Source organism: Pelobates fuscus, chromosome 6 (assembly GCF_036172605.1).
Source record: "Pelobates fuscus isolate aPelFus1 chromosome 6, aPelFus1.pri, whole genome shotgun sequence".
NCBI classification, from domain to species: domain Eukaryota; kingdom Metazoa; phylum Chordata; class Amphibia; order Anura; family Pelobatidae; genus Pelobates; species Pelobates fuscus.
Window position 1 is genome coordinate 271,382,667 of NC_086322.1, and position 20,576 is coordinate 271,403,242.

The 20,576-nt window shown below is 42.0% G+C and overlaps 2 protein-coding genes across 2 annotated transcripts in view; one reads left to right on the forward strand and one right to left on the reverse strand.

Annotated features, from left to right (window-relative positions):
- Nucleotides 1-7,421, reverse strand: part of SAP30BP (SAP30 binding protein) — a 31,123-nt gene extending 23,702 nt beyond the window's left edge. The window contains exons 1-3 of the mRNA XM_063425474.1: nucleotides 7,300-7,421; nucleotides 4,988-5,091; nucleotides 4,026-4,073 (exon numbers count right to left, since the gene is read on the reverse strand). Coding sequence (XP_063281544.1) covers nucleotides 4,026-4,073; nucleotides 4,988-5,091; nucleotides 7,300-7,390 — 243 coding nt within the window. The 5' untranslated portion in view covers nucleotides 7,391-7,421. The remainder of the gene's footprint in view (nucleotides 1-4,025; nucleotides 4,074-4,987; nucleotides 5,092-7,299) is intronic.
- A 151-nt stretch (nucleotides 7,422-7,572) lies between these two features.
- The window catches only part of RECQL5 (RecQ like helicase 5), a 99,267-nt gene continuing 86,263 nt past the window's right edge, over nucleotides 7,573-20,576 (forward strand). Inside the window, exons 1-3 of the mRNA XM_063459136.1 lie at nucleotides 7,573-7,591; nucleotides 14,104-14,259; nucleotides 19,519-19,640. Coding sequence (XP_063315206.1) covers nucleotides 14,112-14,259; nucleotides 19,519-19,640 — 270 coding nt within the window. The 5' untranslated portion in view covers nucleotides 7,573-7,591; nucleotides 14,104-14,111. The remainder of the gene's footprint in view (nucleotides 7,592-14,103; nucleotides 14,260-19,518; nucleotides 19,641-20,576) is intronic.

Below are 20,576 nucleotides of genomic sequence, written 5' to 3' on the forward strand. Positions count from 1 at the left end.
GTGTATATATATATATATACACACACACACACACACACGTATGTATAAAAATATATATAAATAAATGTTTAGTCTTCACTATTTCTGAAAGGTTGTTTAAAAGGTTTTATGTCGTATCTAATAATACATTTTATTACTAAAGACTAACTGCAATGCCTCGTTTCATAATAAAGTTAATGCATCCTAGCAGCCAAATGTTTACAGGGGTGAAATGGACAGCAGAGATAAGGGCCACACTTATCTCAACTGCGTGAGATTTGGAAAGTGAGACTGGTTACTTTGAATTTAGACTCAGATAAATGTTTGTGCACTTGTGTTTACCGGTGTGCCGCACTTTGAAAAAGGCATTGGACAAAATGAAAACATACATTGTGTAAGAGAGACACCTAGTGGTTCAATTCAAGACATGACGAGGTATCGAATAAAAACATGGGAAACAAATTCTAAAATTTTCACACAAATCTACGTAGGACTATCACAACTTATTGAACTATGATGAATAATAATAAACAAAACAAAACAGTATGGAGGTCATAATATGAACCCCCAAACCGTTACTTAATAAAAAGTATTTTCCTTTTTCATGGTGCCTTAACCTTTTATAATCCCCACCATTTAGTGTCTTAAAGAGACACCCCATTTCAAAAAAATAAATACAATTTTATATAATATACATCTATAAATTCCTCTTTAGTTATAGCCCAATAAAAACCACTTGCAAAAGCAGCAGATCTCTTATTGTCAAAATCCTATGCAAACCCCTACTTTCTAACCCTGCCCAGACTTTCTGTGGCTGTCCAATCACAGACTTCCCAACACAGCTCAATGAGAAGTCTTTGCAAGACAAGTGTGGTCTCTTGATTTTAGCTTCACTGAGCCAAACAATCCAGGAACCAAACAGAAGTGATAAGATGCCAGGGGCAGCTTCCATGCCTGAAACTGCCCCTGACATCTGATCAATGTGCGAGCATACCACATGTGTCAGTAACAATATCATCATTTCGTATATCCAAGAGTCCTGGTACTGTACAGAAAGAGGGGATGGGGGTTATGAGATTATTTCTGTTCAGATAAAACCCCATGATGGCAATATCTCAGAGAAATCAGTTTTAAATTGCACTACGTGTGTGGTTTTCTGGTTTACTAGAGTTACTGTAGATTGATTATCACAATTTCCCCAAACCAAACTGACCAAAATGCTAACTCTGAAGGTTGGAGAGATTTCCATAGATGGGGAATAAACTCCCCCCCCCCCCCAAAAAACACACCACGTACTCCTGTTTGGAGTTGGCCAAAAGACATGTTGGGTAGGTAGCAAGTATGTGGGAATTGTTTCCAAGGTCTGATGAGACCAAGACAGAATTTTTGGCCCAGTAAACAAACAGGTCTATACGCTATAACACTACAAAATGTTTTCAAATTCCAAAAAAGAATTAAAAAAAAAAGTGTTTAGATATCTTTATGATATGCTTCTTTTTTTGTTGAGTGAGAAAGACAATTTCTTTATGAAAAGCTCGTAAAGACTGTGTTGGAATTTGACGGAGTCTGCACGCCGACTCGGCAAGAGTTGGTACTGCCAGGGAGCAATCACTGTGGTAAGCACTCCCTCATGGACCACCCAAACGCAAAGGAGGAGAGGGCAAAAACACAGCACGTACATTACACACAGCCAACACGCACAAGCATGAGCACATATATTATAGGGGGACAAAGGATGAAAAACTCATGGTTATTCACTAAATTCTGAAATTCCACAAAATAATTCTGAATTGTTGTGTCTATTGCCGTGTTGGAGACTTTTTCCTCGATCAATTTTTGTCTCAGTTTTCCTAGTTGGAAACTTAGCGAATAACCCAGTCTAAGTCCAGGTCTCCAGGCAGGTGCCCCAATTGAAATTATTTTACGTGTCAGGACAACTAGATTTCCATGATGGACAAGTGATTAGGCTACTTCTTCAGTCCCTTGGACAAACAGATTTTTTTAGTATATTTCGACACCTCTAACTTTGCCATGACCTATCAGCAGGCACACAGGAGGTCTATGGCACCACATTTCACGTATGCAAGAAGGATCATTCTACTTATCATGGGAGTTTCTTTTTCACCTAGCGGTGAACCCTTATATACCACTGTGTGAGTGGGTCATAGGGAAGAAATAAAACACAGGAATGCAACAAGTGACAGTGTTTAGAGTTCTATTCCAATGAAATGCAATTTGCAGATACAGTTTATCATATGCAAATATTACAATTCAGCTGCAAATGTTAGAACAATAAATACATTTCTAGGTCCCAGTTTTTTGGAACATTATTAGCCCATTAAAAAGAAAAACAGTGCAGACGATATGGGGAGGAAGAGAACATTCAGGCCACATTACTTCTTAACAGAGCATCTCAATTTTTATAGGGAAATTATCAGACGAGCTTAGGTTTCCGATACCGTTTCAACTTCACATCTAAAGAGCTTAGTCAGCGAAGTTTGCTGCCACCCACTGCCAACTAGTGGAAGCACACTCTGTGGTGATCAGACCTTGATTGACTGCAAGACAATGCTCAGTGTAGATAGATATGTGATAAAAAATAAATTTTAAAAATCGCTCAGGTGATAATAGCCTTTTCAGTTTTGCTTTTTTTCTAATGACACTAAAGTTAAAGGAAATGTACAGGAACCATAACAACTTCATCAAAATGTAGTTATGGAACTCAGAGGTCCCTGGTATTTTCTAACCCGAAGTTTAACCCCAAATTTGGCCTCCAGCGCAGGATCTTCCTGTCCACATTAGTATCAGGTTTCTTCAAAGCAGTTTCAGGAAGCGCAGAGTGCTTCAGGGCAACGGCATCGCTAATTGGCTTAGAGCGGTCGGCTGATTCGCTAAGCCAAACAGTAGCTCCCCATTCATATATTGTCAACAGCACTCCTCGCTTCCGAAAACTGCTTTGAAGAAATTGGATACTGCTGGGGACAGGGAGATCCAACGCTAGATAGCAACTTTTTTTCCCAGGTAAGAAAGTTGCCACAAAGACCTCTGTGCACCGTAACAGCTTTAAGGGACACTCCAGGCACCCAGACCACTTCTGCTCATTGGAGTGGTCTGGGTGCCAACTCCCACTACTCTTAACCCTGCAAGTGTAATTATTGCAGTTTTTTATAAACTGCAATAATTACCTTGCAGGGTTAAGTCCTCCCCTAGTGGCTGTCGTCGCTCTATTCCCCATAGGGAAGCATTGAAATTAATTTTCAATGCTTTCCTATGGGGTGCGCTAATGCGCATGCGCGGCATTGCCGCGCATGCGCATTAGGTCTCCTCGGCCGGCGGGCGAGATCAGTCTCGCCCACCGGCCGACGTAAGCAGAAGGAGGAGCGGCGGGGGAGGAGGAAGCAGCGACGTGGGACCTGTTGCTGCCTCTGGTAAGTCACTGAAGGGGTTTTCACCCCTTCAGTAACCGGGGATTGGGGGGTGGGAGGGAGAGGGACCCTCCAGTGCCAGGAAAAACTGGAGTTTCCCTTTAATTTTTATGAAATTAATATGGTGCCCATACAGTTCCTTTAGACAGTTATGTGGAAATTTAAAAAGTACTTGTTCAGGGGGCAAGTGCAGTAGCTCAATCTACTTGTCCGGACAGAAAATAATACATGGAGAAAAAAAAAAAAAAGTGTGGAAAACACAGGGGTGTATTTATATGCAGTATCTGTGAACATAAGAACTGATGTGTGCAGACGGATCTAGTATGATACCAATGCATGTTAAGTGTTTCATTGTGTATCCACAGCCTGCAAGTTGTATATTTGTGAAGTGTAGAAGCCCCTTTTTCATACATATTTTGAAATAGTTGCCATAACAAGGTGGTCATTTGGCCTGCAGCCTGGACTGATCGCAAGGGGACCTCCTTGCATCATAAACTATACATTGGGCATATAAGATACTGTACATGAAATGTCATTTCAAAAGAAAAATGTCATATCACTTTAACAGAACAGCATATGCAATAAACATTTACAATATTTGCTTCCCCTCCACACAAATACCTTTGTGTCACCAGTCTCCTGATTCTCAGTCTCTGAATCTTCCTCTTCCTAAAAAAACAAGAATTTACATGGTTTAAGAAAGGGTTACTGCACCCCAAGCATGAAGCCAGAGATTTTTTGGAGCTGTAATAGACTAGGGAAAGGGGAAACTAGAACACTGGTGGTTGTGAGGTCAAATCACCTTCATAGGTCTGATCCTGCTGCACAGCCAAGTCATCAAAAAAGTAGTAACATTATAAACTAATAGAATACATAATATCAAACACACTAAAACAAGCATTTTCTTCTTCTGGTTATTAACTCATCACCTCTAACGGCGTAAAATTATAAAAAGATGGCTAGACACTCATAGGTAGTACAAAAACAGTACTTTATTTTAGTAATAAGAAATAACGTCCTTGGCTCTGTGTGTGCTAGACAAAAACAGCCAAATGCAACACAGCGCCAAACCCCATCCACATCACCTAAACTAATCAGCAAACAATCTCCCAATATTACAGATTCCCCAAGTAGGATATTTAAATGAAAAAGTCAGGGTATTTAGCAGAGGTTTGCAAATTCTTCTTCTTCACTCCAACAAACCATTCAACAAAATTATGCAAAGCTTAGCAAGTCATGTTCATCTGGCAACAGAGGCTGCAAATTAGATTAGCAAAACACTGTTCACATTGTAACTACTGTAATTTTCTTTTCAAAGCCGAATTTGATACTTTGTTACTTTATTAAACGATACAATAACCCAAATCTTACTGTAAAACAATCCTAGTCAGCATGCAAACACTAGGTCAGGCATAGGCAACCTTCGGCACTGCGGATGTTTTGGACTTCACCTCCCATGATCCTTTACTAGCATTATGAGTGTAAGAGTATTATGGGGGATGTAGTCCACAACATCTGGAGTGCCGAAGGTTGCCTATCCCTGCACTAGGTGAACAAGTACAGAAAGATCCTATGGAACATACCGATTGTTGGCTGGTGTCATCATCTTCCTTGTTGGATCCATCCTCTTCAATCCGGGATATGTCATCCTGTCCATAGGCTTTGGACACCAGACCCCCAATATCATCTAAAGGGGAAAAAGACAAGTCAGAGAAGAAGAGAAACAAGTGTGTGGATACAAAGTGTTCAGATTATATTTCCTTGCACTCACGTAATACACTTGCTAAAGTTACCATTAATCCCACCTTTAAAAAAGGGCTCACAATTTGCACTCTCTCTACGTGCCACTGGCTAGTGAAAATTCACCCCTGGTTAGTGTGCCACTGGCCTTCCAGAATTGCAGTGGCACGTAACATTTAGGCCTGGCTAGCAGTGAAATTTTGAGCCCTGCTTAAATTATCTAAATGTGCCTTCCATGATATTTTGTCACATCATTTTGGAGCAGTATTACAAAAATTGTGGATCTCCTAGGAATCCATACAACAGCCTCATGAATAACTTAAAAATTACACTTTAGCATTGCCCACGAGTCCATCTAACCATGAATGTCAATTATAGAGCACCCTTTTAGTTCTGTACGTGCTAAGGTCGGTTTCTGTTGCACACTCCCAAACTCTGCTTGAATAAGCCTAAAGATTCTCAAGAAACCAGAAAATCAATCTGTAGGGTGGGATTGAAGCAACTTGACCATGACAACATTAGCATGCAAAACCAGTATGCCGCCTGAATTAAATCAATTATAGGGCTATTAACTAAACTGTGAATTGTTGGGAATTCAGTTTCCATGCTTGCACAACCCTAAAATCCAAAGAATGAAATACAAGTATACACGAGATTGATATTGCAAATAAGTGGTAATGTAACTATTACAACAGCAATATAGTAAGCAAAGGACAGGCTGCAGGTGCCCGAGGGATTCTCAGTTTCTCTCATGCCACTCAAAAACAGTTCAACAAATTCTGCAGTACTGCACAACAGGTAAACTAACAAACAAGTGGTTGCAACACGACAACTTGAAAGTCTATAGCAGGGGTAGGAAATCTTGAGCCCTCCAAATATTGTGGACTACATCACACTTCATGCTTTGCCAGCCAGAGGCGACTCTCTAATTAGGCGATTTAGCCAGCGGCCTTAATTTCCTTAAGACAGACTGGCCTGCCTGACACAGTAGGGAGTGCCCAGCGGCTTGCCCTTTATGCCACCGAGTGTGAGACATCTTCATGCGTGTGCCCTGAGAGAGAGCCAGCCTCCAGGTGTGAGTTGCAGATTGAGGCGGCTTGCGATCTCTAACCAAGTGAGTGTTGCTGCGGGTTACCACGGCAATGCTGACGGGAGATCGGGAGACACTTACCTCGTGGTCTGCAGTTCACGCCCGGGGGAGCTGCAGACTGGAGAGCCAGCCCACCGGACCAGAAATCACCAGGGAATGGATAAAGTAAAAAAAAAAAAAAACACAAACCTGTATTTCTAAGCCCCTCCACACCATGTTTCACCCCCCTCTGCCACCCTGTCACATCCTCCCCACCTACACACACACCCCCCCCTTTATCATCACCGTACACACAGCCACTAGAGGGACTTCCAGAATTGAAACAGACCATTGGTCAGTTATTTGATGCTAGATGTCCTCAGGCTATGCAAGAGGACCTCCAGTGTCAGATTTCCCCCCACACACAAGGATACTCTCTATCAGACACATGTATACACAACTGCTAGGCTATGTAACCATATCCCACAATAGTGTATAAACGATTAGAATAATTGCCAACTAAATTGCAAATTATGTCATACTTCAGTCAGTCAGAGAGCTCACAATGCAGCGGCACTGCACGCCTCTTTACAATGAATGCCGAGACCAGCTCTCTGTATCCAGCGCTGCAAGCCTGCCCTTCAATACAACAACTACAGCACCTTATACTTACACAATAAACCTCTATTTAGTTTCACTCTGGGTGTTAGTCGGGGCCTCGTGTTGGAGTTTCGCCTGGGGCATCACAAAGTCTAGAGCCACCACTGATGCTAGAATAAGGGCAGGTGGGTACCTAGCCCTGGTTTACAGTAAGTGAAGGAACTCCCATAATGCTCTCACAGCAAAAGCATCAATGGAGATGTAGTCAACATCTAGAGTGGCGCAGGTTGCTTTTTCCCTGGTACTCCAGATGTTGTGATTACACCTGCCATAATGCTCTTTCAGGCACAATGCTGGCAAAGCACCATGGGAGATGTAGTCCAAAACCACCTGGAGTGGCGCAGGTTGCCTCCCCTGTTCTATCGGTTTCCTGACCTGCTCCATATTACCCTGGCAGTCTCATTCCTCCTGCTCCCCTCCACTCACCCTCAATCTCCCCGTCACTCTCCAGCTCGGGCTCCGAGTCCCCGGCATACACGGCCAGCGAGGACAGCACCGACTTCTTACTCGCCGCCATCTCTCTTCCAGGTCGCACTTATGACGCAATTTCCTCCTCTCCTCCTCCGCCGGAAGTGACCGACCGACCGACCAGCCAGCCCTGCATGGTAACATTCCAGCTCGCTTTCTCTCTTTGCCCAGGGACTGGCGCTGACGTCATCAGAGCGCGCCGGTCCGGCTGGCGGTGACTGGCGCAGGTTTGTGGGGGCAGGTAGTTTCTGTGAGTGTTTCCCTGTGTGTACATAGCGGCGGCTGTGTAGCTCATGTTTGGGATGCGGGCGGTGGGCTCCGTGACTGTATACTGTGCTAGGACACCATATGCTCCTACTACTGGCACTGTCTGTTATCATTATTATAATGGGGGGCCAATGCCAGGGCCTGTGTGTTACTGTCTGTTATTACTACTCACACAGAGCACAGGCACCATGTTACACTAAACCCCTCACACAGAGCACAGGCACCATGTTACACTAAACCCCTCACACAGAGCACAGGCACCATGTTAAACTAAACCCCTCACACAGAGCACAGGCACCATGTTACACTAAACCCCTCACACATAGCACAGGCACCATGTTACACTAAACCCCTCACACATAGCACAGGCACTATGTTAAACTAAACCCCTCACACAGAGCACAGGCACCATGTTACACTAAACCCCTCACACATAGCACAGGCACCATGTTACACTAAACCCCTCACACAGAGCACAGGCACCATGTTACACTAAACCCCTCACACAGAGCACAGGCACCATGCTACACTAAACCCCTCACACAGAGCACAGGCACCATGTTACACTAAACCCCTCACACAAAGCACAGGCACCATGTTACACTAAACCCCTCACACAGAGCACAGGCACCATGTTACACTAAACCCCTCACACAGAGCACAGGCACCATGTTACACTAAACCCCTCACACAGAGCACAGGCACCATGTTAAACTAAACCCCTCACACAGAGCACAGGCACCATGTTACACTAAACCCCTCACACAGAGCACAGGCACCATGTTACACTAACCCCCTCACACAGAGCAGAGACACCATGTTAAACTAAACCCATTACACAGAGCACAGGCACCATGTTAAACTAAACCCATTACACAGAGCACAGGCACCATGTTAAACTAAACCCCTCACACAGAGCACAGGCACCATGTTACACTAAACCCCTCACACAGAGCACAGGCACCATGTTACACTAAACCCCTCACACAGAGCACAGGCACCATGTTACACTAAACCCCTCACACAGAGCACAGACACCATGTTACACTAAACCCCTCACACAGAGCACAGGCACCATGTTACACTAAACCCCTCACACAGAGCACAGGCACCATGTTACACTAAACCCCTCACACAGAGCACAGGCACCATGTTACACTAAACCCCTCACACAGAGCACAGACACCATGTTACACTAAACCCCTCACACAGAGCACAGACACCATGTTACACTAAACCCCTCACACAGAGCACAGACACCATGTTACACTAAACCCCTCACACAGAGCACAGACACCATGTTACACTAAACCCCTCACACAGAGCACAGGCACCATGTTAAACTAAACCCCTCACACAGAGCACAGGCACCATGTTACACTAAACCCCTCACACATAGCACAGGCACCATGTTACACTAAACCCCTCACACAGAGCACAGGCACCATGTTACACTAAACCCCTCACACAGAGCACAGGCACCATGTTAAACTAAACCCCTCACACAGAGCACAGGCACCATGTTACACTAAACCCCTCACACATAGCACAGGCACCATGTTACACTAAACCCCTCACACAGAGCACAGGCACCATGTTACACTAAACCCCTCACACAGAGCACAGGCACCATGTTAAACTAAACCCCTCACACAGAGCACAGGCACCATGTTACACTAAACCCCTCACACATAGCACAGGCACCATGTTACACTAAACCCCTCACACAGAGCACAGGCACCATGTTAAACTAAACCCCTCACACAGAGCACAGGCACCATGCTACACTAAACCCCTCACACAGAGCACAGGCACCATGTTACACTAAACCCCTCACACAGAGCACAGACACCATGTTACACTAAACCCGACACCATGTTACACTAAACCCCTCACACAGAGCACAGGCACCATGTTACACTAAACCCCTCACACAGAGCACAGGCACCATGTTACACTAAACCCCTCACACAGAGCACAGGCACCATTTTACACTAAGCCCCTCACACAGAGCACAGGCACCATGTTAAACTAACCCCCTCACACAGAGCACATGCAGCATGTTACACTAAACCCCTCACACAGAGCCCAGGCACCATGTTAAACTAAACCCATTACACAGAGCACAGGCACCATGTTAAACTAACCCCCTCACACACAGCACAGGCAGCATGTTAAACTAAATACAAGGCAGCAGCTGGACCTCTTACAAAGAGCTAAAACATGGCCCTTATAATATATTTATAATATCATTTCCCCGGCAGTCTGATTCCATTTAATACTAAATTACCTCTTACTATACCTGTGTGCCCTGTGCTGTTTAAAATTTGCAATTGGATGCGCTACTTTTCTTTCAAAAAAATGTATTTATATTTTGTGGATTTTTTTATTTTTTTTACTTGCTTTGCCACGGAAAAGTATCTGAATTAGTTAAATCAGTGCCATATTCATGGCGCATATGAGCATATGTCACTGCTGGAGACAATGCGGAGACATCATGTCGGCACAATAAGGTGATGCAGTGGAAGTAAGTACATTTTATTTTTACTTCTATTGCATTGTTCACTCCAGTAAATGCTGCAAGAATATTTACTGAGCTGAAGGAACAAGGAACTGTCATTTCTCTGGAAGTGACAGTTCCTCTTTAAAGGACACAATGGTGTCAGGTGTCCTCTGTCACTAGCTCACAGTAAGGAGTAAAAACATTCTTGAACCACTTACCAGTAGACTCTCATCTTTGCTATCATTAAAGGGACACTATAGTCACCAGAACACCACCAGCGTATTGTATTTGTTCTGTTGAGTATAATCATTTACTTCAGGCTTTTTGCAGTAAACACTGTTTTTTTGTTGTTTTGTTTTTAGAGAAAATGCAGTGTTTACTTTACAGACTAGGAATACCTCTAGTGGCCACTACTCAGATGGCTACTAGATGTGCTTCCTGGGGGCAGCACTGCCATTCAGTGTCTCTATCTTCTGCATGGAGACAGTTAACTTTCCTCATAGAGATGCATTGATTCAATGCATCTCTATGAGGAGATGCTGAATGGACAGGGCTGTGTTTGACTTGTGCTGCCTCTGCCCTTGATCTGTTTCCTTGACAGTCTCAGCCAATCCTATGTGAAAGCATTGTGATTGGCTCAGATAATCACTTCTAATGATGTCAGCCAAGCAGACAGATCAGAGGCAGCAGCAGACTTGACTAAAAGTACAAGTTTACTACATTTAGGGGGTCTAGATGGTGGTTCTAACATTATAGGGTCAGAATACATGTTTGTGTTCCTTTAAAGTGAAAGTTCTCATTCTGCTTTAGTGATATAAGTTTTGTTTACCGTTCATTGGCTGAGAATGTCAGGTGACATTTCTCAGCCAATGAGCGATGTGAAAAGTTGCACAAAACTGATATACTTAAAAAGAACAAGACCTTCTACTTACGCAAAATTGAAATGCTGGGCTAAAATATTGCCATAATAATGACAATTAAAAATGAAATATTCACCTTTTGATGTGTTTTCCTTGGTGCACTGCTTAGTGTGCCCTCAGCTGCAGCCAGATTCTTTCCACATTAGAATGAAACGCTGCAATTAGGAGCAGCTTGTTCTGGTCTGTAGGGACTGATCTTGTCCCGTAATTCTTTGTATAGCAAGGGATTATAATTAGTTCATCTCTAAAGAGCAATTCCAATTATCAGATGGTTGGAACTGCTCAATAAATTGATAGCAGCCATACTACTATAATTTTGCCCAGTTCACTGTTTATTGAATGTTATGTTTTACATTGCAGGGTTAAGTGAACAGGGACACTGTACCAAGACCACTTCAATGAGATGAAGGTGTCTGGGTGCCTATAGTGTCCCTTTAAATGGCTACAATTCAAACTTAATTACATAAATCTACTGGAGAATTCTTCCTGTTTATGATCCTAAAATTTTAATTTCACTTTGGACTTCCAGACAGCTCACACCTTAGTTACTCCTGCTATTTTTAAAATAATGTTTTGGGTTTTGTTTTTTGTATAAAGGAGTTTTTGGATTTTATAACTGCAATGTGTCTTTCATTATGTTTTAGAAGGCTTTTAGAGACTTTGGAAACTTATTAGATTACTTTACCAACTAAAAACTCAGAAAGGTTCCTGTGACTTGACAGATTTCAAGACTAATTTGCTGTACTCATATGTTTTGTTAGGGCCTTCCAACTATAATTTATTTAGAAATATGTATTTTTTTTTTTTTTTTTAAGGTACACTTGTGGCACCAAAACCACTTCATAAAATAAAGTGATTATGGTGCCTAGAGTGTACTAGCATCTTATTACCTTTAAGTGTGAAATCATTTTCAAATGGTGTAATACTTATGTGGAGTCCATTGTACTCTCCTCTGCTGATCACCTTTGCATACCCCTCTAAGTGCAGGGATAGTCCCTGTTTTGGGCACAAGTCCTTCTCTTCCTCTTGTCTATCCTAATGTTCCTCTTGTCAAGGAAAGCTGCATTGTTGGTTTGTCAGAGTTTTAAACAGAGCTCCACAACGATGTGTCTAAACTACAATGAATTTGTCTATAAATCAGCCTGTAAATAAGATATTTTGTTTGTGTTGTAAATTAAATTATTTAATTTAATAGTTGCATAAATTATTAGAAAGTAACCTAAAATTTATCAGAGCAGCCCATGTACCAGGCCACACCCCCACTCACAACCCTAAAATGAATGTGTCCCTTCCATTTTAAATGTTTGGAGGAATGTCACTGTTAGGTTGAGAGCACCAGATGACACTCAGTCTATCACTGGCTGCCCATAGTGAGTAATGCTTCAGGAACATAGATTTCTAAAGCATTATTCACAGTGGGTGGCCAGTGATAGACTAAGAGAGTCAGATGGTGCTCTCATCTTATCACTTGTGCTCAAACCCAAATGCTTCTGCATTTTACGGTAGCAAAGGAGAGGAAACTGTACTAGCGACTTGAGGACTCTACTTAAAGGACCACTCTAGTGCCAGGAAAACATACTCGTTTTCTTGGCACTAGAGTGCCCTGAGGGTGCCCCCACCCTCAGGGACCCCCTCCCGCCCGGCTCTGGAAAGGGGAAAGGGGTTAAAACTTACCTTTTTCCAGCGGTGGGCGGAGAGCTCTCGTCCTCCGATCCACCTCTTCTCCTCCCCGTCGGCTGAATGCGCACGCGCGGCAAGAGCTGCGCGCGCATTCAGCCGGTCACATAGGAAAGCATTCATAATGCTTTCCTATGGACGCTGGCGTGCTCTCACTGTGAAAATCACAGTGAGAAGCACGCAAGCGCCTCTAGCGGCTGTCAATGAGACAGCCACTAGAGGACATAGGGGGAAGGCTTAACCCATTCATAAACATAGCAGTTTCTCTGAAACTGCGATGTTTATGAAAAAATGGGTTAACCCTAGAAGGACCTGGCACCCAGACCACTTCATTAAGCTGAAGTGGTCTGGGTGCCTAGAGTGGTCCTTTAAGTCCTCTTGAGTCAATCTAAAATAAAAAAATATTTTAAATCCCAGGTGTCTAGGTATAAAGTAGAACACTAGTCACAATAGTATCAAAGATTAAGAATTGAAACCCGAATTACACAGTTTGTGCAAAGAGTACTGATTTGGAAAAAAATTGTGAACTCGGTCACAGTTCACTATACTCTGGTGTTTAGTAAACAAACCGATCTGTTTCTGGCTACGTTCCTACATCTTAAATATTTAGAGAGAGGTTGACTTGAATCCCCTTTTCTAGCTTTCTAATACCAACAATTCATCAAGGTGTCATAAGAATGAAAACGCCCCCAGTGATTAGTGATATTGTACCGTAACTGTATTCCCGTAAAATATTAATTGGGCAGTAGAAAATTTAACTCCCTGTCAATGGATATGGGAGGTGGTAAGCCACAATTTTGATTTTGGAGGTTAAAAATGTCTTAAGATAACTTTTGTGGCTCCCTAGTGAGAAAAATTTGTAAGTGTAAGAAATTATTAACATTTATTTTCTATCCCAGGGTAAGAATAGGAATGGTAAAATATGTTCTTCGTTCAGTCAGTTGTCATTCCATTTTCCTTTAAAAAAAAAAAAAAAAGATTCCTCTAGTAGTTAAGGGTTTCATTAATTCTGCTGACAATATCTTTGCTATTTATTGAACTCTGCTTATCCACTGAAATGTTTAATTCCTCTCCAACAAGAGCATTTCTATGTACCAAATATATGTTAACTTCCACGTGTCCAAATAAGCAGAAACCTGTGGGTTACACCAAGAACTGGAGAGCAAACAATTGGGTGTATTAACTAAAATTGTGACTGTAAAGATTTCAGAGGGGAACTGCTAATTCTTAATTGGTAAGGAACACATTAAGTGTTAAACTTTGCAGTTAATTCGCCGAGCCTCCTCAGCGCCTAGCTTAGTGAATACACTTCAGTGAGTCTCTACATGTGGGGAGTATAGAGTAGGTAGTTATTTTTCATCTTGATGCTGACTTTGTTTTTTTGTTTTTTAATAGTGCCATCCATGCACTCAGAAAAAATGTGTGCCAAGCCTTCTACCTCTTCAGCTGCCCGCTCTAAATGCTGTGTTCAGGTGGCTCTGAAAGACATCTTTGGTTTTAATTCATTTCGGTCAGATCTCCAGGAAAATGCAACAAGGACTGTGGTGAAAGGTGATTGATTGTTGATCTTCCATTCCTTCTATTTAGTTATCTTTTATTACTAATTTTTTTACAGCACAGTACACGGCAATATTTCTTGGACCTTCAAAACAGTATATATATGTATATATATTTTTTATTTTAAGGGATATTGATAATATGGCTTGACAAGTCTTTTCTAAAGGCCTGATTGGCGAAGAATTAAAACAGTTTCTATATAAACAAAATCTCGTAATTCCTGTTTTATACTTTCACAAAATACTCACAGGCTCTGAGCCCTCTTCAGCTGTTTAAAAATGAAAGTCTTTTAAACTTGATAACAGTGATCTGCTCAGAAAGTTGTTTGACTATCATGCTGTCCCATCATGTATTTTATTATGTGTGGCATCTCCAGTATGTCACAGCAGTGCAAAAACTTTTGTCCCACAAATCTAAGGACTCTAACGTTCTTTCCTTCTGCAAATCCGTGATCTAATCCTTAGTAGGAATTCCTTTCTGTTTGTAAACAAGTCAAGGGGCCTATGATGGGGTCCACGATGGCTCTACCCTTTGCTGACATTTATATGATCCATTTTGAAGAATTTCATTCTACCCCAGCACACTGTTTATGACCTAGGCCAGCATCTGGTGATGTTACATCGATTACATCTTTGGTGTTTGTGACAGGCCATTTGATCAACTGATCGAATTTTTTTAAATCATTAGGTTTGCGGATTGTGATATTACATTTTTGATGCACCATGATGGATCCCAGATCAATTTTCTTGACTTGACTACATATAAGAGAAATGACAGGCTGGAGACTGACATGTACTTGAAACCCACTGATTGTAGAATATTATTGCAATTCACCAGCTTTCACCCTATCTGGACTCTATGCTCACTACCTCGTAGTTAACTCATAACAGCACGGAGGAACGTCTCTGACTATGATATGACCAACACCAGACTTGATGGTATCGTCACTAAAGGAATACTTTAGTGCTAGAAATAGAATACAAAGTTGTATTTCTAACTTTAACATGTTTTTCAGCCGCCCACCTTAGCGTTGTAAATGGTTAAATAATTCTTTATTCACTTACCCAATTCCAGCACCGAGGTCCGCCTCATTCGACATCGTCCGACGGTAGGGACCTAATGGGCATGCTCGGTGAGCACATAAGACCTTTCCCATGGGAAAGCATTGCCTCATTGCTTTACTGTGCGTTTTGTTCCAGACGCTGAGTGTGAGGATGTGCAGTGTAATTTCACGTTGTGGAAGGCTTTCATTATGTATTTGTCAGGATTTAACAAATACCCAACATGCAGAACTTAACACAAATATGCCCAACATGTAGAACTTGAGTTTCACGAAGTCAAACTCCGTGAAAGGCCAGGAAGCGGCTCTAGCAGCTGTCTGGTAGACAGTCCCTCGTGGCCGCTTAACACTACAATGAAAACATTGCAGTTTCTCTAAAAAAAACGTCTGGGTGCCTCTAGTGTCCCTTTAAATCGCTACAATTCAATCAATACATCTGCTCGAGAATTTTTCCTGTTTATGATCCTAAAACTTTTATTTCACTTTCCAGACAGCTCACACTTTAGTTATATGGCCTGCTATTTTTACAAGGAGTTATTGGATTTTAGAACTGCAATGTGTCTTTCATTGTGTTTTAGAAGACTTTTGGAGACTTAGATTTATTACTTTACCAACTAAAAACTCACAAAGGTTCCTGTGACTTGACATGTTTCAAGTCTAATTTGCTGTACTTAAATGTATAGTTTTGTTAGAGACTTCCAACTATACATTAATTTGCAACATGTAGTTTTTTTATAAAGGGACACTCGGGGGACACCAACACCACTTCATAAAAGTAAAGTGGTTATGGTGCCTAGGGTCTACTAGCACCTTATTACCTTTAACCCCTTAAGGACCAAACTTCTGGAATAAAAGGGAATCATGCCATGTCACACATGTCATGTGTCCTTAAGGGGTTAAGTGTGTCAATCTCCGTGAAGTACCAGGAAGGGCCTCTAGTGGCTCTCTAGTAGACAGTCTTAGTACTGCAATGTAAACATTGAGGTTTCTCTAAAATGAAAATTTCACTGAATGAGATGAAAGAGTCTGGTTGCCTATAGTGTCCCTCAAACGCCTTCAAAAGGTTTATCTACCTTATCTTTTTCAAAAATAAAACCATGCCCCAATGTTACTGAATTTTAAAGTTCACCTCTCTACCTCAAGACTGTTTAATTAAAGCGGACATTGGCCCATCTAGGCCTGTTTCACTGCTTTTTCTTTTTTTTTTCTCTCCACTCCCAACTTTGAGACCTTGCCATGCCTTAATTGTGGCTCCTGTAACAACATTATTCGGAGGTTAAACTTTTTCACATTCCAGATTGGGAAAGACCCAAGATAAAACAATATTTTACTTGCAATTCAAATTTTGTCAAATGCCCCAGCGCATGAAAGACTGTCTGAGTAGGACAGTAGGGAATTCTGACCATCTGACTCGTCTAGTATATACATGATCCCAGGGTTTGACAAATTTGCTTTAAATCTAAAAGCCAACTAAAAAAGTTAGAAGCCAGGTTTTTTTTTTTCTTTTTTCTAACAATGCATTCTTTTCAACGACCAAAATAACAGATCTTAAAGGACACTATGGTCACCAAAACTGCTACAGCTTAATGTAGTGGTTCTGGTGTCTATAGCTTGTCCCTGCAAGCTTTTTAATGTGTTTACACCTCTAGTGGTTGTCACTAGAGGTGCTTGCTAGTCCAGTGTTACAGTGTGCAGCGCCCTAAACGTTCAGCCCTATACTTTCCCCATAGAGATGCATTGATTTCAGCCTGACTTTGAATGACTTGGACATCCCTCGCTACTCTGGCCAGTCCCACTCTGTATGACACTGTTTGCCCTATTCTCTGTTGCCCTCACCAACCAGGGTCCACACTTCTTACCTTTTTTCATTGATTTATATGGAGAATTCTGTTGTGTTTTTATTCACTGATGTCTTACTTTGGATCCATCCTCCTCGATATTTGTATGTGGAAAGCTTTCATTATGTATTTGTCAGGATTTAACAAATGCCCAACATACAGAACTTAAGTTAACAACAAATAAAATATAACCAGAATACTATAACTTATTACCGGACTTTAGAATGACTGGATTTGAGTCTAATAATATAGAATAAGCGAGGGTCAGGAATGACAGAGAGAACATAAAAGGTAAGACAAGCCAGAATCAAGAAAAACTTCCGTGCCATAAAAGGGCATCAGTCAAAATTCCGGAGTACAGTGCGGCAGAGGACATGTTGGCAAGCGCGGCAACTCCTACATTAGCACGAGTTGCACCGAAATGCAGAACACTGGAGCTTGCCTGACAGGTGCAGTGACAGTACCCCTTCCCTGGAAAACACCCACTAGGCTGGAAGGAGCAGGTTTATGGAGAAACCTTGCATGGAAGGAGCGTAGTAGATAAGCAGCATGCACGTCACAGACAAGAACCCGTGAGTTTCGAGTCAATAATGGAGCGGGCTTCATACATGGCCTGACCATTGATCCCAACAGGGCAGGATGAACTGAGGGCCTCATGTAGCGATTGCACACCAAGATTTGAGTAAAGACACATGGTTTGTAAAAAAGACACATGGCTTATTTTCCGTAAACTCGAAATGGGCCAAGGATTCTCGGGGCTAGTTTCATTGTGGCTACCTTCAACTTGATGTTATGTGTTGGAAGCCAAACCCTGTCCTCAATCTGATAACTAGGAGCCACAGTAAGCTCTTCAGCATGAATATTTGTATTGAGAAGAAGCCAATTCCAGTGTTGGTTGAACCTGTTTCCAGTTTTCTTTTTTACAATTGAAATGGTGGTCAAGAGCACATAGTAGTAATGATAGAGGGATGTCTACCATAGGTAACATAGAAAGGGCTGTGCCCAGATGATTCACTCTACTCAAGAGAGCAGGTTAGACTAATTGCCATGATTGTGGCAATTATGAATAAATGGATGTATCATCAAGATATACCTGGACGTATGTATATATTTCCATAACACATTATTTATGAAGCCTTGGAATACTGCTGGTGCATTACATAAACCAAATGGCATTACTAGATATTCGTAATGCCCACTTCTTGTGTTAAATGCGGTTTTCCATTCATGACCTTCCTTTATCCTAACCAGGTTGTATACACTCCTAAGATTGCATTTAGTAAAGATATTCGACCCTTGTAGACTATCAAATAACTTTGTGATAAGAGGAATGGGGTAGACATTCCTGATCACTATTTTATCATGACCCCTATAGTCTATACATGGACTTGGCTCACCCTCTTTCTTGAAGGCAAAGAAAAAGACAAAGAAAAACGCTGCACTGCCCGGAAAGGATGATCTACATATAAAACCTATAACAAGAGTTTCTTGCTTTCATGGGGGGAGACAAAGGGTATACCTGGCCTCTGGGTGGCATGGTACCATGTAGTAGATCAGTAGCACAGGCATAAGGTCTGTGTGATAACGTTTCGGCATGGGTTTTGCTGAACACCTCTTTAACTAATATTGAGGTGGTACAACAGTCGGTAAGGGCCCTGAATCAAGGAATACAGAAGGAAAAATAGTCCAGGTACAATCCGTGTCAAAATACAATAGACTAAATAAAATGCTCTCTCGGATAACCACAAGGCAAATCACGACAGGGCACAGAGAAAAGGTCAAAATAAGTCTACATAAAATGGCAGGGATATATGGAACGTGTGTGTGTAACGTCTGCATGAGAACACACGCACGTTTGCGTCAAGAATCTGGGCAGAGACTGGAGGGTCCCATTTGTCAGCGGCCAGCATCAGTCAGAACGCGGAGCACAACATGGCCATAGGACATGGGACCGAGCTGGACAGCTTCTATATGTGCACGGTACTTGCCACACCGGAGAGCACCTGGCGGGCGCCGTAACAGTGTTTTGCTACCATGTGGGGAATATCTTGACACATACACTCTCTGCCAACCAGTTTGGTCTTCCCGAAAGCTATATTACTGGAGAAAATTAAAATACTTGTTTCAAACCCCTCATCCGTATTATATTGTTTATGTGATTGCCTCCAAATTAGAAGGGAGAACCTATTTATATGAAAATACGGCACAGTATACAAAGTTTGGTGAAGACCCTTTTGCATGTTATCTATGATTAAGATCTTCCAGGCATTCTTGAGCAGCAATATTAAAAAAGTGTTTCATTTTACCATTTATATATGAGAAAACCTAATCCATATTTTACTGTTTACTCTTTAGGTGAAAGAGATGTGTTTGTTTGCATGCCAACTGGTGCAGGGAAGTCCTTGTGTTACCAGCTTCCTGCTGTTCTAGCCGTGGGAATTACTGTGGTCATCTCTCCTCTCATTGCTCTGATTCAGGTATGGTCCCTCTGCCAGTCATGTAAAAAACCTGAGAATTTTAACAGTTTATGACATTTGGATTGAGCCCTATCTGCTGTAAACTGTTAGACCAGGAGAAGGCCATCATCGGCACACCAGATCTTGTGGACTACATCACCCATAATGCTTTTACAGCCATGATGCTGGAAACTCATCAGTGGAGTTGTCGACCTCAACATCTGGAGTGCCGAACGAAGCTTACCCTTTTTGACTGTTGTGTCTTTCAATGTTTCCATCTGTCATATGGCAGCTAACATGTTGCTGTCTTTGGAGCACATTTTTAATACTGTATACTCAGGGGATAGATCACTGCTGGTGGGGCATGGTCCATAGCCAGGGGGAAGAATCAGCCAATCGGCTTGAAAAAGCAATCAACAACCAATCAGTATAGTAGGGTGGAGGCCAGCGTGCACTGAAAACTAGCCTATTACCTAAGATTAATTAAGAAATGTTCCATTCTTTTTAAAGAGAAACTGTAGGCAGTGTTACTACTTCATCTCATTGAAGTGGTCAGAGTATCTGGAGTCCTCTGGCACTGTCCTTCCGTTCAGCATCAAACCATTTTTAATATTTTAATCCTATACGAGAGTTCTCAGGTACAGCGCCAGGAGATTCTAGGCATTATAACCGATACAATGAGATGAAATAGTTATAGTTCCTTCAGTGTCCCTTTATAAGGTCAGTGGATTTGGTTTGTTGAGGGGCGTGGCTTCTCATAATATTGGAGAATTATGCCACCCATTTGGATACCAGCAGTTTAGTATGGTATCTGGAGTTCCCTGGTGCAATCCTGTCTTTTAGTGATAAACCATTTTTAATGTTTCAGTGAGTCCCCAGCAGCCCTTTCAATCTATACTGCTTGTGTAATAAGGAAGCATTAGCCTGAGCAGCAATAGATGGTAGTGATTGGCTGTG